The sequence below is a fragment of the Rutidosis leptorrhynchoides genome, chromosome 9 (genome assembly GCF_046630445.1).
Source record: "Rutidosis leptorrhynchoides isolate AG116_Rl617_1_P2 chromosome 9, CSIRO_AGI_Rlap_v1, whole genome shotgun sequence".
NCBI lineage: Eukaryota > Viridiplantae > Streptophyta > Magnoliopsida > Asterales > Asteraceae > Rutidosis > Rutidosis leptorrhynchoides.
Window position 1 is genome coordinate 234,352,217 of NC_092341.1, and position 26,055 is coordinate 234,378,271.

Consider the following 26,055-nt stretch of genomic DNA (forward strand, 5'->3'; position numbering starts at 1 on the left):
GGTTCAAAAACCAATGACTAAACGTTACCGAGCTAAGGGGAAAGTTTATGCCGTTGTATAACCCACACATATATAAAGTTTAAGTACTCTTGCCTAGTACGTAAAACGTAAAAAAAAAATGCATGTATTCTCAGTTCCCAAAATAGTTAAAGTAAAAAGGGATGCTATAACTCACAGTGAAAATTAGTAAAGTCGGTACGAGATAAGTAAGCAAGTAGTTGGTCCGAAAGGTCCTCAACCTAAGTCAAAAGTTACTAAGTCAGTAAATTGTTCTCAAAGGTTTAAAAGTATGTAAATTAGGTCTTAAGTATCATCATCATTCAACAACATAAGTAAAAAGTAAAGTAAGTTTTCAATCAAGAATAGAGATCGAAACAAAGGCTAACTTTGTTCAGCTGTCACGACCTCTATACAAACTAAATTGAGGTGAGACCAGTGGCCATGGCTCCGTATATGAGTCCTTTAACCACTGACCAATTTTTAGAACCAAACTCGTCTTCGTTTCACTGTGGCGACAGTTTAAGTGCGAGTAGGTCAGAAATTTTCAGCACAACGTTATAAAGGTGTAGTGACTTTCGGAAGGCTATAAATCCTAAACCGTAAATCGGATTAAGACGAGTCCTAAACGAAAAGTCATCTAATCAAACCGAAAAATCTAGAAATCAAATTTTTCAGTAGCCCAGGTGAATGATCAGACCTCAAAAACAGTACACAAAGTGCTCCGGTGGGTTCTTGGTGCTTGATGTTCATCACGGTTCTCATCCTTGATGCTTGTAGCTTCAAGTGTACAACTCGTTGTTGTGTTTGCATCATTGATAATGCTAAAAATGAACACATATTTCATAGCATTATCCCTAAAGAAATACATGCTTTTAGTTGCAGTTGTCCTATTTACAAGTAATATTCGTTTAAATATTAAAAGGTGAAGACAAAAGGCATATTCGACGAATTGAAGATGCAAAGGTCCAAAAAAGCTAAAAAGTACAAGATACAATTAAAAAGGTTAAATTTATTGATAAGAAACGTTTAAAAGTTACAAAGAGAACGAGCCACAAAATGCAAAGTTCAAAATATTAAATCGTACGAAAGGACGTTCGAAAAGCCGAAACCGGGACATGAACCAATTAATAACGCGCGACGTAACGGACCGAAAGTTACAAATTAATTATGTATATAAATATAATATAATATATAATTAATTATATATTATATATATATATATATTATATTTATATATATTATATTTATATAATAAAATTCGTCGACAGTCAAAGTTCAAGGAATGTTAGGTGAAACTGGAGGCTCCGCACTCGCGGAGTTTGAAGGTATAAAAACTCCACACTCGCGGAGTTTGTAGGCCTATAAAAGGTCACGAATTTTACTCAAATTTTACACCTCCTTTTCTACTTCCCTATATATTATACATATACATATGTATCAATTATCACTTCAATTCGTAATATCAATTTATAATCTTAATTTTAAGTTGGTAATAATAATAAGGGTAGATTAGTCGAATGTTTTAAGGTTTTGTAAGTCGGAACTCTGTCTGTGTAACACCGCGCTATTTTTAATCATTGTAAGTTATGTTCAACCTTTTTACATTAATGTCTCGTAGCTAAGTTATTATTATGCTTATTTAATGCCGAAGTAATCGTGATATTTGACTAAATATTAAAATTGGGTAATTGGGCTTTTGTACCATAATTGGGGTTTGGATAAAAGAACGACACTTGTGGAAATTAGACTATGGGCTATTAATGGGTTTTATATTAAACTAAATGATACCTCGTTAATTTAATATAAAGGTTATAATTTGACATATCTATAAATAACCACATACGCTTAATCGGGTACGGTGGGCGGGATATCTATAAATACCAATAATTGTTCATTTTACTTGACACGGGACGGGATTAATAGTTAATGGACTAGTTAAAACAGGGGTAGATTACATTCAAGGGTAATTGGTGTAATTGTTAACAAAGTATTAAAACCTTGGTTTACACGCAGTCGATACCCCTGGTGTATTCATTAAACAAAGAATTAAGACCTTGTTATAGTTCGAATTCTCAATTAGTTGGAATATTTGACTTCGGGAATAAGAATAATTTGACGAAGAACTCCGCACTTTATAATTATGACTGATGGACTATTATGGACAAATCCGTATGGACATATCGAATAATCCAGGACAAAGGACAATTAACCCATGGTAATAAACTAAAATCAACACGTCGAACATCATGATTACGGAAGTTTAAATAAGCATAATTCCTTTATTTCATATTTTATCGTACTTTTATTTTATTTAATTGTACTTTTAATTATCGTACTCTTAATTATCGCAACTTTAATTTATCGCATTTTTTATCGTACTTTTATTTTCTCGCATTTTATTTATCTTTATTTACTTTACGCTTTAAATTAAGTTATATTTATTTTTAATATTTTGCATTAGGTTTTAACTGCGACTTAAGTTTTAAAATCGACAAACCGGTCATTAAACAGTAAAAACCCCCTTTTATAATAATATTACTACTTATATGTATATTTGTATTTTTACAATTATAGGTTAAAACTAATATAGCGTTGAACTAGTTTAAGTCTCCCTGTAGAACGAACCGGACTTACTAAAAACTACACTACTGTACGATTAGGTACACTGCCTATAAGTGTTGTAGCAAGGTTTAGGTATATCCACTCTATAAATAAATAAATAACTTATGTAAAATTGTATTATATTTAATAGTATTTTCCTTGTAAAACATAAACTATTTTGTATACACCTCGCATAACATCAAGTATTTTTGGCGCCGCTGCCGGAGAAAGTTAAACGCCGAAAGCACAACGCTAATAAAAAAAGATTTTTTATTAAAGTTTTAATTACGTTTTTGTATAAATACGCTTTAAATATTAAAAATACAAAAATAAAAAAAAATATCTATATAATTTTTAAGAATTTGTTTAAAATTTATAAAATTATTAAGTATTTATATTTCTATTTTAGTTTTTATTTATTTTATATAAATACTTTATGTATATATAAAACAGAAAATAAAATAAAAAGAATAATATATATAAAAAAACAGAACCTGTCGAATTTTTTGGCCTGCTCCTCATTTGAACTTACAACTTCCGCACTCGCGGAGTTTGGGGGTATCGAAAATCCGCACTCGCGGAGCCCCTCTGACAGGTCAAACCTGGTACAGCATTAACTACGAATTTAGGGTTAAAATTTAATTATTATTAATTATAATTAGGTTTAATTTAATTAATTTAGTTTAATTAATTTTGTATTTTAAGTTTTAATTAGTATTATAAAATTAATACTTTTATAAATAAATAATATAAAAATAATATTTTTATAAAAAATTGTACTTTTTACAACTTTAAGATTATTTTTACATTTTGTTTCTTTTTTTTTTGTTTTAACGTAATTTTTGTATTTTTTCGTTCGTATTTAGTTTTAAGTCATAGTTTGTGCCATAGTTATTTTTATTTCTAGATTTTTAGGCTTTGCCGTAAAATCCCTTAAGTGATTTTTCTTTAGACTAAGATTTAAGTGCTTTAGAATTTTGCGAAGCCGTTTTTATATTTTAGTACCTTTTTAAGTTATTGCCGTTTTGGATATAGTATTTTTTTAAGCTTTAATATTTCTAGACGCAACTTTTAATTATTAGTTTTTAGTTCCTTTTTAAGTTTCGACGCGCTACTTTTTTATTTTTATTTTTCAACGCCTATTATTTTTTGACCTTTTATTTTTCGACGTTTTTCGACGCGCTCTTTTTCTTTCTTATTTCTCGCCGATCTAGTTTTTAGGATTTAGAATTTTCTATTTCTTCTCTAAAATTTCTTTAAAATTCAACGAAAAATTATTTTAAGTGGTTAAATTGATAGACATCCTAAATTTTCGGGTTCGTAGTAATAGTTGGATTTGTTAGTGGCGAGTTGTGGGCTTCCGATTTAAAGGGTCCTGGAAACCTGCTGCATCTATTGGCTATTCAAAACGTAGGCAAAATCAGAAAAGTCTATTAATTTGATAACTTATATAATTTTTATTTTTATAACTAATATGATATTCAGTGAATGCACAGAGCAAAACGTTCACCACCTTTTGTACGTTCACCACCTGTAACTCGATCAAGACATTTAGCAAATATTGTAGCCGTTGATTTTTCTTTAGAATTGTCATCAAGTCAACCAAGTAATCCAATTCAAATTTCCGATAATCCATTTTTTGAACCAAATCTCGCAATTGAGAATCCAGAGAATATTCAGGGACAATTCAGAGATCCTGAACCATTAATCTTTCCTCCGGAACCACCAATCATTCAAACAGAGATTGTAGACGAACCAACCATTAAATCGGAATCCTCTAGTGATTCAGATTCAACAAATTCAATCATTGAGAATCTGGAACCTCTAAGTATGGAAGACCGAATGAGAGCTAAACGTACTGGCCAAGGTCATGCAATTACTCAACCAGACATTAATGTGCCAGATTATGAAATCAAAGGACAAATCCTACACATGGTAACTAATCAATGCCAATTTAGTGGTGCGCTGAAGGAAGATCCAAATGAACATCTTCGTACCTTTAATAGGATCTGTACTCTATTTAAAATTAAAGAAGTGGAGGATGAACAGATATATCTCATGTTATTTCCCTGGACTTTAAAGGGAGAAGCTAAAGATTGGTTGGAATCGTTACCTTAAGTGGAGGATGTTTTAGTTGAAAATTTTCTTAAACAATTCTTTCCGGCATCTAAGGCCGTGAGACTTCAAGGAAAAATTGTTACGTTCACGCAAAAGCCAAATGAAACTCTATATGAAGCGTGGATAAGATTTGAAAAGTTATTAAGAGGATGTCCGCAACATGGTTTAGACACCTGTCAAATAGTACAAATATTCTACCAAGGATGCGACATCACTACACGAAAAGACATCGATATAGCAGCTGGTGGTTCCATTATGAAGAAAACGGCAACTGGCGCTTACAAAATTATTGATAACACTGCTTCCCACTCACATGAGTGGCACCAAGAAAAAGATATCGTTAGATCATCTAAAGCAGCTAGAGCCGATTCTAGCCATGACTTCGATTCCATTTCTGCAAAGATAGATGCTGTCGAGAGACGAATGGAAAAGATGACTAAGGATATACAATCAATACGAATTAGTTGTGAGCAGTGTGGAGGACCACATTTGACAAAAGATTGTCTCAGTATTGACCTAACAATGGAACAAAGAGAGAATGTTTCATATCTAAACCAAAGGCCTGGAAATAATTACCAGAATAATTATCAACCGCCAAGACCAATCTACAATCAAAACCAGAATTATAACCGAAATGTTCCATACAACAACCAACAAGGTTCTAGCAATCAACAAGTACCCAATAATACTTACAATCAGCAAAAACCTATTTTTCAAAACAAACCACCACAAACCGATGATAAAAAGCCAAATTTTGAAGATATGATGTCAAAGCTAGTTGATTCTCAAACACAGTTTTTCACATCTCAGAAACAAACAAATGAACAAAATGCTCAAGCATTTAGAAATCAACAAGCTTCTATTCAAAATTTAGAACAAGAAGTAAGCAACCTAGCAAGGTTAATAGGTGAAAGAAAATCGGGAAATTTACCTAGTGATACAAATGCTAACCCCCGGAATGAAACAGCTAAAGCCATTACCACAAGAAGTGGTATTACACTTAAACCACCTGAAATACCTATAATTTATGATGACACTATTCCTACTCCACAAGAACCGTAATCTGATCAAGATAAGGAAAAAGAACCGGTAGTTGAAAAGGTTAATGAAGATAACACAGTTAAGGCAAAACCTTATGTTAAACCATACCAACCACCACTTCCTTACCCGAGTAAAATGAGAAAAGAGAGACTTGAAGCCGAGCAATCCAAATACTTGGATATGTTTAAACAAATAAATGTAAATCTTCCTTTCATTGATGTGATTTCAGGAATGCCTAGATATGCTAAATTCTTGAAAGATCTAATCACAAATAGAAAGAAAATAGAAGAACTCTCGGCTGTTACTATGAATGCTAATTGTTCTGCAGTGCTATTGAATAAGATACCAGAAAAATTATCAGATCCAGGAAGTTTCACAATTCCATGTTTTCTGGGTAGTCTTGATTCAATAGAAGCATTGGCAGACTTAGGTGCTAGTATAAATTTAATGTCGTATTCACTATACACTAAACTAGACCTTGGAGAATTGAAACCAACACGAATAAGTATACAACTAGCCGATCGATCAGTAAAATATCCTAGAGGGATAATGGAAAACATGCTAGTTAAAGTTGGTACTTTAGTATTTCCAGTATATTTTGTTATTCTGGACATGGAAGAAGATTCTCGAGTTCCTCTCATATTAGGAAGACCATTCTTACACACGGCTAAAGCAATAATAGACGTGTTTGGTAAGAAACTGACCCTAAGTATAGAGGACGAGAGTGTTACCTTTTCTGTTGATAGAGCCATGCAACAACCGCAATCTGCAGATGATACATGTTATTATATTCAAACTATAGATTCACATGCAGAATTGTTAGAAGAATTTCCAGAATTACAAGGAACGGGAGAATGTTCTTTAGGAGAAGGAACTGAACCAATTGATGAAGCTGAAATGTTAGCAACACTTATGGCTAATGGATATGAACCAACAACAGAAGAAATTCAAATGCTAAAAGAGGAAGACAAATATCGATATAAATCATCGATAGAAGAACCACCGATATTAGAGTTAAAGCCACTTCCAAACCATTTGGAATACGCTTATTTACATGGTAAATTTGAATTACCTGTAATAATATCGTCTTCTCGTACAGAAAATGAAAAATCTAGACTCATTTCTGTGCTAAAAGCTCATAAACCAGCTATTGCATGGAAGATTCATGACATTAAAGGCATAAGTCCTTCGTATTGCACACATAAAATCCTTATGAAAGAAGGTCATAAAACGTATGTGCAACGCCAATGAAGACTAAATCCTAATATGCAAGATGTTTTTAAGAAAGAAATTATTAAACTGCTTGATGCAGGTTTAATTTATCCAATGTCTGATAGTCCATGTGTAAGCCCAGTTCAATGCGTGCCTAAGAAGGGTGGCATGATTGTCATCACAAATGAGAAAAATGAGCTTATTCCTACTAGGACTATAACAGGATGGCGTGTTTGTATTGATTATATAAAATTAAATGACGCCACCAGAAAAGATCACTTTCCCTTACCTTTCATTGTTCAAATGTTGGAAAGACTAGCCGAAAATAGTTACTATTGTTTTCTTGACGGTTTTTTCGGATATTTTCAAATTCCAATAGCACCCGAGGACCAAGAGAAAACCACATTCACGTGCCCTTATGGTACCTTTGCTTACAAACGCATGCCATTTGGACTTTGCAACGCCCCTGCAACCTTTCAAAGGTGCATGATGGCGATTTTTCACGACATGATAGAAGAATGCATGGAAGTTTTCATGGATGACTTTTCAGTCTTCGGTGATACATTTGAATCATGTCTAGTTAATCTTGAACGAATGCTTATTAAATGCGAACAATCAAATCTAGTACTTAATTGGGAGAAATGCTATTTTATGGTTAAAGAAGGCATCGTTCTCGGTCATAAAATTTCAAAGGAAGGAATTGAAGTGGATAGAGCTAAAGTATATGTAATTACTAAACTGCCACATCCCATCCATGTTAGAGGAGTTAGGAGTTTTCTAGGGCATGCTGATTTTTACCGAAGATTCATAAAAGATTTTTCTAAAATTGCCACTCCTATGAATAAACTCCTAGAAAAGGATGCTCCATTCATCTTTTCAGATGAATGCATCAAATCTTTTAATATTCTTAAAGAAAAACTCACTAATGCGCCGATCATGATAACTCCAAATTGGAATCAACCGTTTGAACTTATGTGCGATGCAAGTGATTTTGCAATGGGAGCCGTTTTAGGACAAAGGATTGAAAAACGATTTCAACCTATATATTATGCTAGTAAGACGTTACAAGGAGCATAAACAAACTATACAACTACTGAAAAAGAACTTCTTGCTATTGTCTTTGTTTTTGACAAATTTCGATCATATCTCATTCTAGCTAAAACGGTGGTCTATACCGATCATTCTGCTCTTAGATACCTATTTTCGAAACAAGATGCCAAACCACAATTAATCCATTGGATTCTACTCTTACAAGAGTTCGATGTTGAAATCCGAGATAAAAAGGGAGCAGAAAATCTCGCCGCTGATCATCTTTCTCGTCTTGAAAATCCCGAATTAGAAGTTTTAAATGAATCGGCCATACAAGATAATTTTCTCGATGAATATCTATTGAAGATAGATTATAATGAAATTCCATGGTTTGCTGACTATGCAAACTACTTAGTATGTGGATTCCTTGAAAAAGGGTTGTCGTACCAAAAACGAACGAAATTCTTTAGTGATATAAAACACTATTTTTGGGAAGATCCACATTTATTCAAAAGCTATCCCGATGGAATAATACGCCGATGTGTATTTGGGGATGAAGCTAGTCAAATCTTAAACCATTGTCACACAGGACCAACAGGAGGGCATTATGGGCCTCAACTTACAGCAAGAAAAGTCTATGATGCTGGATTCTATTGGCCTACAATTTTCAAAGATGCACACCTTCTTTGTAAATCCTGTGATGCTTGTCAAAGGGCCGGAAAAATAAGTCAACGTGATGAAATGCCACAAAATATCATTCAAGTATGTGAAGTATTTGACGTTTGGGGTATTGACTTTATGGGTCCATTTTCAAAATCACATAATAATCTCTACATTCTCGTTGCCATTGATTATGTATCTAAATGGGCGGAAGTACAAGCTCTCCTAACTAATGATGCACGAGTTGTAGTCAACTTTTTAAAACGTCTTTTTGCAAGGTTTGGAACACCGAAAGCTTTAATAAGTGATCGGGGTACTCATTTCTGTAATAATCAACTTGAGAAAGTTCTTAAAAGATATGGAGTAACTCATAAAATCTCAACCGCTTATCATCCACAAACAAGTGGACAAGTTGAAAATACCAACCGAGCTTTAAAACGTATTCTAGAGAAAACCGTAGGATCAAATCCGAAAGAATGGTCCATGAAATTGGAGGATGCACTCTGGGCTTTTAGAACAGCCTAAAAAACTCCAGTTGGTACCACACCTTTTAGACTCGTTTACGGAAAAGCATGTCACCTTCCAGTAGAAATTGAACATAAAGCATTTTAGGCTTTGAAGACATGTAATCTTGATTTACATGAAGCCGGACGTCTACGATTAAGTCAACTAAACGAATTAGAAGAATTAAGACTTGAAGCATATGAAAATTCCTTAATCTATAAGGAAAGAACGAAGAAATGGCATGATAAAAGAATCCGAAGTTCAAAAGAATTTAAGGAAGGAGATAAAGTTCTTCTTTTCAATTCACGATTCAAGCTATTTCCTGGAAAATTGAAATTAAGATGGTCTGGACCATTTATAGTCAAAAGAGTTTTCCCATACGGAACAATAGAGTTAATAAATTCAAATGGGATTGAATTTAAAGTTAATGGTCACAGAGTTAAACATTACATACATGGTCCGATGGAAGTTGACAATGAAGTCAATCATAATTTCACAACCCAAGAAAACCCTCAAAATGAAAATATAATTATGTTATCAACAACATATGAAAAACCAAAATTAAAAAATAGGGAGGATTCAAATTGGAGTGATGAAGAAGAATTCCTATATAAACCTCCCATTCCAAGAAATGAAGAACAAGAAGTTCAAGAGAAAGAACCAAAAAAAATCATCCGAAAAAGGTTAACAAACCAACTCGACTTACTAAAGTAGGAGACCCGGGTGAATTTATCATTTCTTGTTTGCTTAATGATGGTGCTATATATAATGGACTCGCAGATTTAGGAGCAAGTGCAAACATTATGCCTCTTTCCTTATATAAAAGATTAGGTGTGGGTAAATTAAAACCAACCAAAATAGGTGTTCAATAATTTGACCTAACCATTAAACACCCGGTTGGAATAGCAAATAATTTAATTATTAAAGTGGGAAGTTTGACCTTTGTTGCAAACTTTATAGTTATTAATATGGAAGAAAACCTTGATATTCCTATAATTTTAGGTCGCCCATTTTTAGCAACCACCGAGGCATTCATTGATGTAAAAGAGGGTAGAATGACACTTAGGGATGGTGATGAATCGATCACTTTTGTAAACCGAAAATCTAGATCTCCACCAACCAAAACTTTTAAACCAATAAAAACACCTAAGTGTTGGGAAGATGAAGAAACACTTAATGATGATCCGATAACAAAGAACCCTATTGATGATATGAAATTAGATGAACCCGTTTTTAACAGTTCAACGAAGAAACTTTATAAATGGATTCACGAAGCTAGGATTAAGGGAAACTTTAAGTTATGTAACCGATTAGTATCCAATTTATCGCCTAAGGAAAAGGAGATGTTAGTTGAATTTGTGAAAGTTACAGAAGAAATCAACAAATGGATTGAAGCAAAAGTCACAAAATATACAAGTTGTTGATGATCCAATTGAAAATGAAGTTAATCACAATTTCGACACCACAGTTAACTAAGTGTGGGGAGAATCAAGTCTTTTTAGGGTAATATGTATTTCTGTTAGAGTTAGATATTCCGTTTTCGTGTAGTTTCCGAGAATGGAATCCGAATGGTCTTTCCCTAGCAGACCCTAAAGAACTAGTCTTCTCCCCCCATTCTGAATTTTTATTTTTTTTAGGTTTTACGAGATGAAGAATTCCTGTAAACTAAATCATGGTCTAATGCTGCACGCTTTGATCACTAAACGTAATAATGACACACTCCCGAGTGACCTGGTATCAGTAATGAGAGCCAAATTGGACGGAGTAAGAAAAGAACTCAGGAACGATCATAATAAGTTACATTTTGGTAAAGGAAAATCAAAATCCGCAGCGAAAAGAAGATCATGACACCTTGAAAGATGTCACAAATGTGGAAAATGGTCACACGAAGGTAAATGTTCAAATAATCAAACATATTCAAATACCGAGTTCGTTACTTTATGCAGAGAAGGACCGTTCATATGTTTCGAAGAAAAATCATTGAATGTTCCAGGTTACGCCTATGTAGCTATGGAAAACCAATTAGTCTGACTATCTTATGAGTGGACTAAAACAGGTCACTGAGAATTCTTTCTTACAGTTAAGTTTGTACAGTTTTTAGTTTTTATTTTTATTTTTATTTTTATTGCTTTTAATCTTTTGATATTAAACGCTAAATTGTTCGCTATAAAGTATTAAATTGATACTCAATAAAATTAGGTTTTGCGACCGAAATTATTGATACCATACAAAAATTTATTACATCACTGCGAAATTTACCGTTTATTCTTAAGGTATAAATATCTTTAATCAATCAAACCAAAATATTTCAGAAATTCGTCAGGAGTAAAACTAGGTTATGCAACCGAAATTACTTTACCGAAAAGAGGGGCGTATATTTTTGATAATATTTGATTGATTAAAGTGGGATAAAAGACCAAAAAGATTTTTAATTTTATTTTTACTTTGTTTTTAAAATTAATATTAAATTATTAATGTAAACTTTTTAAAATCAATATATTTAAGTTTGTAAATATTTGAAAAATTAATATTTTAATATAAGTTTGTATGTATAAAAACAAAAATATAATATAAGTTGGTGTGAATTCTTAAAATATTAATAATATGAATTTTAATTTTATGCATTTTAAATTTAAATTTGGTGTGAATTTAAAAACAAAAATTTACTTTATTTCATTAAGTTAAAAATATGATTTCTAAAATTCGTCGTGAGTTGAAGACTAGGTCATTGAACCGAAATTGCTTTACCCAAGGGTGGGACGAGAACTTTTATTATCATTATTTTTAATCTTATTGAATTAAAGTATGCCAAAAACATTAAAAAAAATTGTAATGGTTTTTATAATTTTCTAACTTTTATTATTAGATTTTAATAATTTTTGAATGTGGGGTGATATACCCAACTTCAAAAATATGTATATATATATATATATATATATATATATATATATATATATATATATATATATATATATATATATATATATATATATATATATATATATATATATATATGTTTGTATTTTATCTCATGTATAAAAACAGGGTAAAACAGCGCATTTTCAAAGACTGGCATTAAAGTTCAACAAAAGCTATTAATTTTGACGACAAAACGAAAAATAAATGTGATGTAACAACAAGACGGAATGAATAAATGATGTGCACCATTTATCATTTAGCAAACAAACGCCAATATGTTTGGAAACTTTGGTAAAATTTAATCATTTTTCTACGCTAAACACCCTCAATAATTTAAATTGTTACTGATTTCTTGCAAATGAGGGCATTGCAAGATCTTAAGTGTGGGAAGGGGTTAAATTCTTTCGGATTTTTAAAATTTTTAACTTAAAACACTTGGTTACCATTAAAAATATTAGTAATGCAGTAGTTGTATTAGAATCTAGTGCTCTCTGATAATAAAGAACAGCCCTAGTCTTATATACTGACTACCCAATTCTAGTAAAATTTTCAAAATTTTCAATTAAATGAACTCAAAATCATGTTTATACATATTTATGAACGATAAAACTAGGTCTTAACACCAAAATTATTGTTACCTCGGAAAAGACATAAATTGAGAAACAACCTAAAATGTTAGAATTCATTTAAAATGGAATAGAGGACAATAAAAAGGCAAATAAAAGAAAATAAAAGCCAAGTGTGGGAAAATTTGCCAAGTTATTTAAAACATATGTCACATATTTTTGTAACAAATAAATGAAGATATTTTTGCTTTGGACTAAACTAATCAGTTTTACTCGATTTACTGTAATATATTTGAAAGAAAGATGGATCTACACGATGAATCAATTCCATCATTAAAAGGAAGTAAAGTCTTCCGAAAAAGAAACGAGCTTCTTGATTTAGGTCAGGAAGTTGTCGTCCAGACCAGCTGTAGGTTGACGAAAAACCTAGAAAAGTCATCACTAAAATCAGCAGGAAATCCACGGACCTCAGCATCAAACAGGGTCACTAAGTGGTCAGACTTATCCTAACCATGAGAGGATCTGTCTCGTAAAATGGGGAGGACGCCGTGCAAATTAGCTGGATAAGACTAATGAATCAGACCACCAGAAAGGATAATCTCCTTAAAGATCAAAAATCAGCTTTTATGCCTGATATTATTCAATCCTTGAGATTGACTTTAAAGATTGAGAATTACAAACTCGTGGAATTTGATGATATCTAAACTCGAGCTTGAACGAGAAAATATTTTGATCAAAATTACAAACCGATTTGTTTTTTGAAATCCATTTTCAATGCGTTCATTACTATTGAACGTAAAATCCTAGGAATTCACCTGGAATTCATTAGCTCACCTGAACCAAATCGGGTGTCAACCGTAAGAACGGTGGTTGCATAGCATGGTCGAAGACAGGACCTTGTTCCAGACCGAAAAAACTATAGGGTGATCTTTACTATTGCTCCTACAAGGGATAGTAATTGCATTCGACATGATATAGACCATAATCAAAAGCATGTCACGGGATATTGCCTTTACTATTGTTCAACGCTTTCCTTTACAACCATAATCAAATGTTTTCATAAAGATCCAATTTCCTAACAGATCTAAATTTTTATAGTCATGTGGGACTGTAAACCACATCGTTACTATCATTGTTCATACCGCCGTATTGAAATCACTGATGTACAAAGTGTGAAGAATAAAGAAGTGATTCATGTATATTTTCATTTCAAGACTATATTGCTTGAGGACAAGCAACGCTCAAGTGTGGGAATATTTGATAATGCTAAAAACGAACACATATTTCATAGCATTATCCCTAAAGAAAGACAAACTTTTAGTTGCAGTTGTCCTATTTACAAGTAATATTCGTTTAAATATTAAAAGGTGAAGACAAAAGGCATATTCGATGAATTGAAGACACAAAGGTCCAAAAAGCTAAAAAGTACAAGATACAATTAAAAAAGTTCAATTTATTGATAAGAAACGTCTAAAAGTTACAAGAAAACGAGCCGCGAAACGCAAAGTTCAAAATATTAAATCGTACGAACGGACGTTCGAAAATCCGAAACCGGGACATGAACTAACTAATAACGCGTGACGCAACGGACTGAAAGTTACAAATTAATTATGTATATAAATATAATATAATATATAATTAATTATATATATTATATATATTATATATATTATATTTATATAATAAAATCTGTCGGCAGTCAAAGTTCAAGGAATGTTAGGTGAAACTGGAGGCTCCGCACTCGCGAAGTTTGAAGGTATAAAAACTCCACACTCGCGGAGTTTGTAGGCCTATAAAAGGTCACGAATTTTACTCGAATTTTACACCTCTTTTTCTATTTCCCTCTATATTATACATATACATATGTATCGATTATCACTTCAATTCGTAATATCAATTTGTAATTTTAATTTTAAGTTGGTAATAATAATAAGGGTTGATTAGTCGAATGTTTTAAGGTTTTGTAAGTCGGAACTCTGTCCGTGTAACACCGCGCTATTTTTAATCATTGTGAGTTATGTTCAACCTTTTTACATTAATGTCTCGTAGCTAAGTTATTATTATGCTTATTTAATGCCCAAGTAATCGTGCTGTTTGACTAAATATTAAAATTGGGTAATTGGGCTTTTGTACCATAATTGGGGTTTGGATAAAAGAACGACACTTGTGGAAATTAGACTATGGGCTATTAATAGGTTTTATATTAAATTAAACGATACCTCGTTAATTTAATATAAAGGTTATAATTTGACGTATCTATAAATAACCACATACGCTTAATCGGGTACGGTGGGCGGGATATCTATAAATACCAATAATTGTTCATTTTACCGGACACGGGACTTGATTAATAGTTAATGGACTAGTTAAAACAGGGGTGGATTACATTCAAGGGTAATTGATGTAATTGTTAACAAAGTATTAAAACCTTGGTTTACACGCAGTCGATAACCTGGTGTATTCATTAAACAAAGAATTAAGACCTTGTTACAGTTCGATCCCCAATTAGTTGGAATATTTGACTTCGGGAATAAGAATAATTTGACGAAGAACTCCGCACTTTATAATTATGACTGATGGACTATTATGGACAAATCCGTATGGACATATCGAATAATCCAGGACAAAGGACAATTAACCCATGGTAATAAACTAAAATCAACACGTCGAACATCATGATTACGGAAGTTTAAATAAGCATAATTCCTTTATTTCATATTTTATCGCACATTTATTTTATTTAATTGTACTTTTAATTATCGTACTCTTAATTATCGCAACTTTAATTTATCGCATTTTTTAACGTACTTTTATTTTCTCGCACTTTATTTATCGTTATTTACTTTACGCTTTAAATTAAGTTATATTTATTTTTAATATTTTGCATTAGGTTTTAACTTCGACTTAAGTTTTAAAATTGACAAACCAGTCATTAAACGGTAAAAACCCCCTTTTATAATAATATTACTACTTATATGTATATTTGTATTTTTACAATTATAGGTTAAACCTAATATAGCGTTGAACTAGTTTAAGTCTCCCCGTGGAACGAACCGGACTTACTAAAAACTACACTACTGTACGATTAGGTACACTGCCTATAAGTGTTGTAGCAAGGTTTAGGTATATCCACTCTATAAATAAATAAATAACTTGTGTAAAATTGTATCGTATTTAATAGTATTTTCCTTGTAAAATATAAACTATTTTGTATACACCTCGCATAACATCAATCATCTTTACCAAGTTTTGACCCTCATGACACTATTGTATGTCTAAGATATGTAGCATAACTCATTTAAGGGTTGTAAGAAGGTTGATGAACCAAAGTTACATCAAGATCTTAGATCCGACACATACATGAGTCCTAATAGTAATATTAAGCTATAAACTTGAATGTACACTAAATAAACAAGATCTTAAGTTGTAGATCTTAGATCTTAGTTAGATCTTGAAGATCCTAGACTAAAAAGTCTAGATCTAGTGTTCTTAAGTTAAACCCTAAGTTATGGAACTTGGATCTTTACTTTAATAAAACCATAAGTTATGAAACTTAGATTTTAATCTTGTAGAATGTATATATAAGCTTATAAGCTTTTGTTTAAAACAAAATTGGAAGAGCATAAGCTATAGAAACTTAGATCCAACATAAGTGTATGAAGTTATAACTAGAAAATTTAACTTCCATGTTCTTGAACTTACAAAGTTTAACCTTTAGTTTCAAGAAAAATGAGATCAAGTTTAACTAGTAATACTTGACCAATATTATACAATCACGAATTTAAAATAAAAAAAATAAAGAAATAAACTAAAGTTACAATTAACAAGTTCATGTTTGTTTCATACTTGAGAAGATTCAAGCCAAAGCTTGGATCTTAAGAAAATAAACCTTAAGTTTACAAAACATGAACACAAGTAAGATCTTAAAGCTTATGAACTTTAGATCTCTATAATACTTCAAGTGTAGAACCATAAGCTAACAAACTTAGATCCTTGTTCTTGACTTCTCATCAAACAAAGGATGGAAGAAGCAAGATTACATGAAGATACAAACTAGAAAGCTTGATCTTTAACAACAAATAACAATCAAGTATGATGATGATGATACCATTCGGTTTTCAAAGGAAGAAAAAGAAAGAAAGAAAATATTTTACTTACAATTTAGAGAGAAAGTTGAGAGAAAAGAAAGTGTAAGTAAGAGGTGTGTGTGAAATGAAGTAAAAACTAACATATAAGTAAAAAAAATAAAAAAGAAAATGGAACCCTCTCCATTGCTCAAAAACCGTCGGCCTAAGGGGGTTCAAAAGGGGAAGTCAAAGGTGTTCTTTCATGTGTGGAATAGTGTTGAATGCTAGAAAGAGGTAATAAGTTAAATGCATGGAAAGTTGGTGCTTGCATGCTTGAAACATTTTTGTCTCCCCACTTAACTTAATTAATCTTGTTTAACCTTAATGTATCATTAGCATAAAGATGGGCTCATTAAGTAGTCCATTAAGTGATGTAGGGTGGGCCTTGATAGTCCAAGTCCATAACAAAAGCCCATTTATAAGTATGCACAACTTAGTAACAAGCCCAAGTAATTAACTACTTACATTAGTTAATTAGAAATAATTAATAATAATTAATTATGAACGTAAATAATATTCGAAGTATTATTCGTGAAAAGCACGTGTCGAAAAGACGAGCCGGGACATGGAAAGTCAATTACGGTAACAAGTAAAATGTATAAGAATACATTTAGTACAACGTAAGTATTAATAATAAATATTAATAACATAGTTGGAAAATTCAGGGTCGTTACATGTATTCTCAGTCCGAAAAATATATATTGCAAAAGCATTTAAAAAGGGAGCAAATGAAACTCACAATACTGTATTTCGTAGTAAAAATACATATGACGACATTGACAAATGCAAGGTTGGCCTCGGATTCACGAACTTATATTAAGTATATATATATATATATTTATATAATGGTCAATATCTGTCTAACAATTAAGGTCGAGTCATAGTGTACCATAATCCTAATGCTCGAGACTGATATGCAAAAAAGTTAACAAAAATCAGTTTGACCCAAATTGACTTTCAAAAAGCTATATATGTTTATTATATACCATAAATATAGTCATTTTATATATTTAAATATATTTATCAGATTTTATTAGAGTAAATAATACAAGTCATATATTAATAAATAAAAATTTATATTAAAATTTATATATGATAAAAAATATACTTTTATATATCTCGAGTAATAAAAATTATATAATTCACTCAAAATCATAAACATATAGTGGTATGTATTATTAATGCAATTATATTACGTGTGGTAAAAATATCTTTGTATCACATATTTATTTAATAAAATAATATTGATAATAATAATAATAATAATGAGAAAAATTTGTATTATTTTGTAATAATAATAATGATAATATTAATAAAGATAATGTTATTAAAAGTGTGTAATATAAATAAGACAAAATTTCATTCCTCGTCCCTGAACTATACATCGATTTTGACTCCCTGTCCTTTTTCTTTTTTTTTTGTGCATTCCTCGTCCCTAAACTATTAAAAGAGTACATCCCTCGTCCCCCCGTCTACTTTCTGTCAAAACCAGCCGTTAAGTGCAGTCATGTGCTAAACATGTGAGGGTACTTTCGTCATTTACATATTAACCTCTTTCCTTTGACAAAATTACACTCCATCTTCATTCTTTTTCCTATTAACCTTTTTCCTTACAAAATTAATTTCAAAACACCCATTACAAATCCAGAGATGGTGCTTATATTTACAAAAAAAAAAAAAAAAAAAAACCTAGTTTAAACACCCATTACCGATGAATCTAATAGCATCATCAACAAAATTCTAAATAAAAATGATGTGAATCATGTGATACACTTTCCATTCCTTAATTTGTTGTGGACTTAAGTTACTGTACAATGGAGACAATGCATTCCATGATATAACAAAAAACAGAGCACATACTAAAACCAACATTCATGAATATTATCTCTTCATATTGAAGCTTCAGCCGTCTACAATGAATAAAAATATGAAAACCCATTAAAGTAATAAACTTAAAACAATAAATAAAAACAAGAGCTTTCATAACAATTTGTTAATTGGTAAAAAACAGAATCTTAATATGACATCTTTAGGAACAAAAACTATTTATGTATACTAAAATTACATATCGTTAATTTAACCATTATTTTGATAACCAAAACGTGAAAAACAATAAATAGATAAAGATCGAAAAGGAAAAAGCGAGTCTTTTATTACCTTAAAATCTTCTTCTCATGAAACTGATTTGTTCAGACAGATGCCACAGATCTGGATCTACAAACGGCTTTAAATTCAGTGATTTGTTACAAACGGCTTTAGATTTGCTAAAAAGGGCTTGAGAGGATTCAGTGATTTGTTCCAAACCGATTTGTAAGGAGGCGAATGTCAATTAAAAGTTATTAAATTAACACATCATTTTTATAGATCTCAAATATGTACAGAGATATTACCTAAATTAAACCCAAACATTTGTTCTCTTAGATTTATAGATCTTAAAAGTGAGAAATTAGGGGTTTTCGATTTGATCCGTGGTGATTTTGGTTGCATTCCGACGAGAGGAGGTGGTGGTGGTGGTGGAGGATATATTTGTTCAAATCAGTGGTGGTGGTGATTGTTGAATTTAGAGGTGGTGGTGGATGGATTCAGAGATGATGGTGGTAGTAGATTAAAATAATTAATTAAATAAAAGATCAATGATAAAGATGAAGTGGAAGTGTTATTAAAACAAATAAATAAATAAAATAGACAAAAATACCCTCACATGATATGCACGTGATAAGAGGTAACGGATTAATTTGACAGAAAGTAGACGGGGGGACGAGGGATGTACTCTTTTAATAGTTTAGGGACGAGGAATGCACAAAAAAAAAAGAAAAAGGACAGGGAGTCAAAATCGATGTATAGTTCAGGGACGAGGAATGAAATTTTGTCTATAAATAACAAGGGTAATACTAATGATGATATTAATAATACTAATAAATTTGATAATAACGATAATTTTAAATAAAATGGTAGTTTTAAATTCTATACTTTTAATAATACTATATTTTTAATAAAAACGATAATTCTTAATAATAATAATAATTTTTAATAGAATGATAGTTTTAATAAAAATGATAAATTTTAAATGATAATTGATAGTATCGATAATTTAATATTATTAAAAAAAATAATATAATTTATCTTAATAATAATATTTACTATATATAATAATTATCATAATAAGAATAGTAATAATAATATTTTATAAAAATAATTCTATCAAAAATGATAATTTTTAATAATAATCCTAATATGATAATAATGATAATATTTTATAATAAAAATGATATTTCTATTAGAAATGATAATTTTAATAAAAGTGATAATTTTTAATATTAATGTTACTTTTAATAATAATAATAATAATGATAAAAATAATAAAATGATATTTTTTATAAAAATGTTACTTTTTAATAATAACGATAATTTCAGTAATAATATCATTACTATTAATAATAATAATAATAATAATTTATGGATAATAATAATAATGACGATAATAATAACAACGATAGTAATAATAATAATAATAATAATAATAATAATAATAATAATAATAATAATAATAATAATAATAATAATAATAATAATAATAATAATAATAATAATAATAATAATAATAATAATAATAATATAGTTAACGATAATTCAGTTTACCATATCTTTAAATCCGTTCATCGAAATCACACGACTTCTAAATGAAAAATTAATAATTTGTTGGCAGCTTTCCAACGACATGCATATCATATATCTTATATCAGTATTATATGTATTAAATTCGTGATTCATCATACACTATTTAACGACGAAATAAAACATACAAGCATGCATGATCATATATACTCGAGCACTAGTCAGAGATACATTATTAATATATAAAAGATAAGATATGAATGCTCACGTATCAATATTGAGATTCAATATTGCAGGAAAGTACGTAAACGCAACGGAGATGATAAATACTAGATTTGACTCATGAGCATACCCCCAAACAATACCCATAATTTCCATAGCTATAACCCATAATTTCCTTAGCTCTATCCCTCTCGAAAAACCCGTACGAAAATAATTCGCCCATAACTTCGTCATAGTAATTTATGTATAATACATAATAATAATATTAATACTACTAATAATAATACGATTAATAATAATATTTATTTTAATAATAATTATAATAATATAAATAAAATAAATATATTACGGAGTACTTAATATAGATAGAGAGATTTGAGTGAAATGAATCGGCAGAGAACTCGAGCTTTATAGCCCTGAATCGTGTTCCACTACTCCGCGATTGCGGCACTCTTCAGGCATACATCTCTGCGATCGCGGAGGTGCCTGTCCCAATTCATCCATGATTAAAAATGTGGGCTGTTGATAGTTTTATATTATTATATATAATATATTTAGAATGTGGGCTCTCGTTAATGATACTTTTGTTCTTACTTGTAAATCACTTTACCATTTTTCCGAATATCGATAAAAAGGAAAGGTTTTCTAAATCAAAGTGGACCTCTCAACAGAGACCCATAATCATAACACAATGTATCTGATAACTCAATCATTTGGTATCATCTTTTAATTCCGTCGACAAATATATCGAAACAAATACGTTCTTGTAAAGTATTATACATCTAATACTTTGTTAACGTTTTCAATTAATATTATATATTATATATACATATCTATATACACATAATTGTTCGTGAATCGTCGGAATTTGGTCGAGGTTAAATGAATGTATGAACATAGTTTAAAATTCTTGAAATTCAACTTAACAAACTTTGCTTATCGTATCGGAATAATATAAAGATAAAGTTTAAATTTGGTCAGAAATTTTCGGGTTATCACATGACAGGAGTCTTGTCTTGGTTTACTTGTTTCGGCGCCATAACATCAGGACCCTGAGAACGAGACGATTGATTGTAACAAGACTTTCCCATTGTAACCTGTTATACAAGAATAACCACAAAAATATTAGAAGTTTTACAGTTAATCGTTCGTAACGTACAAAACTTTTTACGCAATTCTAGTTATGGTCCCACAGATGACGCCATTTGATCGAACACAAATCTGCTCAAATAGCAAAGTTAATGTTGAGTGCATGACGGAGTGTTTAAGAACGTTTATAGCTTTGATTTCTGGTTCAGTTTACCGTGAATAACCCTCATAGAGATGATGATCTACAAAAGGGCGATCAAAGCTACGTCCACCATTGATGGCAACTGCCATACCAATGGCCAGTAAGGGTGGTTGCATAGGGTTTATGTTCGAAGAACATACATGTTACTATAAGAATGTTTTTCGGATGCAATCGTATATTTGAGTAATACAGAAAACGTGGTTTCAAGTGAAGGAGGTTAGGGTTGTATTTATAAGGAAACCCTAACCCTATATTACCTCTTAATTCGCTTCTAGATCCTTCCGGATATCAACCATAAATAGCGGATTTATAGTTGGAAAAAGATCATGTTTAATTATGGATAAGATTAAATCCGATTTCTTTCGTACGCGCTAAGTAATACTCGTATGCGCGCCTCCTAATCAGATGTTTTAGTAATGTTCAAGACGTGCGATACGCACGAGCGCCATGCGCGTAGGTACACGTATCATTAACCACAATACCCAATCCCGCATGTGCGAGGTATGAGAGAGGTGAGATGTAGACAATCCTACCTCTACCCTATAGTAGAAGAGAAGTCATTTCTCCATCCACATGCAGGACCCGCGTATGAAGAAATTCGCAACTCTCTGTACTCGAGGGTAGAGAGATTGCTTCTGGTAGACCTCCGACCAGAACCAAAAGAATACTAAAAGAAAAGCGATACATACCTGAGTGTGGCGTACGGAGCTCTAGAAAGATGCAAGCAACGCTACACCAAAAGAACGATAAACATATATAGACACATATAAACGTACATAGATGCACATACAAAAATATACATACATACACACATACATACATAAACCTACATACATGCATACATGCATAAACATACATACACACATACATAAGCATACCAACATACATAAACGTGCATAAAAACATCGATAAACATACGTCTATAAAACAGTACATAAGCATACATACATACACATATACATACATACGCAAATGCATACGTACGTAAATATCCACATGCTTTCATACATATACATGCATCGATGCATACACATAAATACAAGCATACATACACATACCTACACATACTGCTACATACAAGTACACAACTATACACACACACACACACACATGAAAACCATATAAAAACTATGCTCCTAACCACATAAACAAGTATATCCTAGTATATCTTACTCAGCACATAACAATCATATGTATAAAAGAGAATAAAATCATATATATATATATATATATATATATATATATATATATATATATATATCACATAAATACATACATACATACACATATAAACCTGCATACACATACATACATACACACTAATACATACATGCACCCATATAGAATCATACAAAATCTATGCACCTCACATAAATAAACAAATATATCCTAAGCATACATAGGATACATAAAACATAAATACTTACAGACCTACATACGTAAACATACATACATGCATATGTACATACACATATAAGCATGCATAAACATACCTACATAATCATAAAACATCTATCCATAAACATACAAAACATCCATCCATACCTAAAACATGCATACATACATATACAAAATAATAATTTAATTGTAAAAAAAAAAACTTACTCATCTATTCTAATTCTAGACCTCCACACATTCCTATTAGAAGTCATGTCCTCAGTCAACAAAAGCTCCTTCATGTCGATCTTCATTTGATCCTCCCACCTACGTTTAGGTCTACCTCTTCTTCTTACACCATCCACCGTGAGGGCCTCTACTCTCCTAGCAGGTGTCATAAGTGGGTGCCTCAAAACATGCCCAAAACATCGAAGTCGTTCTTCTCTAAGTTTGTTGATGATACTCCCAACTTCCAGGTTTTCCCTAAAAACCACATTCGTTATCATATCCAGCATGGTTTTACCACACGTCCACCTAAGCATCCTCATCTCAGACACCTCCATCCTTCTTTTTAGAGCATTCATCAATGGCCAACGCTCTGATCCATATTACATGGCAGGTCTAATTGCTACCTTGAAGAATTTCTCCTTCAGTATAAAAGGTACCTTCTTATCGCATAAGACTCTGGTCGATGCTCTCCAGTTCAACCATCCTACCTTTATACGGTGAGTCACATCCTCATTAATCCTTCCCAATTTGTTAATCATCAAGCCTAAGTATCTAAAAGAATATTGAGGGTGCAAGATCTGGTCCCCGATGTGAATATCCACATCATAATTGAGCTCATTTTCGTTGCAGTTGAATTCGAACATAAGGTATTCAGTTTTTTGTCTACTAATTCGTAGACCATTTCATTCTAAGACCTCCCTCCATAGCTCAAGTCCTCTATTTAGCTCCTCCCCAATTTCGGATACTAAAAAAATATCATCGGCAAAGATCAAGCAACATGGGACGATGTCCTGTATCTCTCGAGACAGCTCGTTGAGGATCAAAGAGAAAAGAAAAGGACTAAGTGCCGATCCTTGGTGTAGACCAACTTTTACTGGAAAAAACTTTGTGTTTCCCACATGCGTCCGAACACAAGACTTCACGTTGACGTACATGTCTTTAGGAGCTCTAATGTAACTACTTGGGATACCGTGATCAATGAGGCTCTTCCAAATCAACTCCCGTGGAACACAATCATATGCTTTCTCCAAGTCTAAGAACATCATGTGTTATTTCTTTTGCTTTTCCTTATACTTCTCCATAAGGATTCTAAGGATATGAATCGCCTCCATCGAAGAATTCCCTAGAATGAAACCAAGTTGGTTCTCATACACCTTTGTCTCGCGTCGAAGCCTAGTATCAATCACTCTGTCCCAAAGCTTCATGGAATGCCTAAGTAATTTTATACCTCTATAGTTACTGTATACTTGAGCATCCCATTTGTTTTTGTAGATGGGAATAACCTCATCGAGTCTCCATTCCATTGGCATTTTTTAGCTTCTAAACATCTTTTTCAAAAGACTTGTCAGCCACTAACACCATCATCACCCAGACATCGCCAAGCTTCTATACGATTTGGTCCGATCCTACGCATTTAGTTCTTTCCATATTTCTTAGAGCCTCTCTTACTTCATCCTCTTTTATCATCGAGCAGGGACAATTGTTTTGATATTCTTCTATAGATGTGTCCTCACGCTCATCGTTGCGCTCAGATCTACCCACAATGAAAAGAGACAAGAAATACTCCTCCTATCTTTTTATAATTCCGTCTTCCTTTTCGATGATTTGAGCAGCTTCATCTTTGATAAACTTAATGTTATCCAGGTCCCTTCTTCTACGCTCCTTTGCTTTAGCTATCTTGAATATATCATTTTCTCTGTCTTTGGAGTCTAGTCTCTTGTACAACTCTTTGTACACTTTATCTTTCGCAGGCGCAACTGCCTTCTTAGCTTCTCTTTTTGCCTCTTTATATCTTTCTTCTACCCTCGCTCTGTCAATAAGTGGCCCACCCGAAGAGTGATGACCTACCTAAACCTTACCTGTTTAACCACGACTTTGGCTTGGACCTCCTCACTAACCCACCAAGATTTCCTACATGCCTTATGTCCTCTAAAAGTCCCTATTATCTCACCTAGGGATTCTTTGGCAACCCCCTAATGGTGGATGCTAAACTATTGCCCATTCGATCCACATCAACATGCGAACATTTTCCATTTCTTCATCTACTCTTTCGGCCACATTCCCTCTAAAATATTATGCCTTATCTCCGCTCAAGTTCTTCCATAGGATTCTAGGTAGAACTGTCCTCACACTCCTGTTGGTTCGTCTCTGAATTTCTAAATCCATGACCAGCAGTCCATTTTTGAGAGTAACAAGACAAGCCTGTCAGGACCTTATGGTCTCTACATATCCTAAGGTCACCTTTACGTAGCAGCAGATAATCAATCTGAGTACTACGGTTAGGGTGTTTTCACTTTGGGTGAAGAAATGACTTGTCTCTATTCTAGGATAGGGAAACGATTGTCTACATCTTACCTCTCCCATACCCCAATTTTGTGGGATTAAATTTTGTTGTTGTTGTTGTTGTGTTAATTTAAGTTGACGATAGTAACAATTTACAACAGAAAATACTAACTAACATTTGAACATAGACATAAGGTAAATACCGAGACTCCCCATGACCGACTTGATAAGAGTCAATCTTTCACCCGAAGAAATAAGACCT

General features: G+C 31.9%; 1 protein-coding gene across 1 annotated transcript; it reads right to left on the minus strand.

The window, feature by feature from the left end:
• Positions 1–23,506: 23,506 nt before the first annotated feature.
• LOC139868592 (uncharacterized) lies at positions 23,507–23,845 on the minus strand. The gene has a single exon (XM_071856926.1). The coding sequence runs from the start codon at positions 23,843–23,845 to the stop codon at positions 23,507–23,509; it is 339 nt and encodes a 112-aa protein (XP_071713027.1).
• Positions 23,846–26,055: the final 2,210 nt, after the last annotated feature.

Coding starts and splice junctions, on each gene's coding strand:
- LOC139868592 (XM_071856926.1), bottom strand. CDS start 23,845: ATGGAGGTGTCTGAGATGAGGATGCTTAGGTGGACGTGTGGTAAAACC.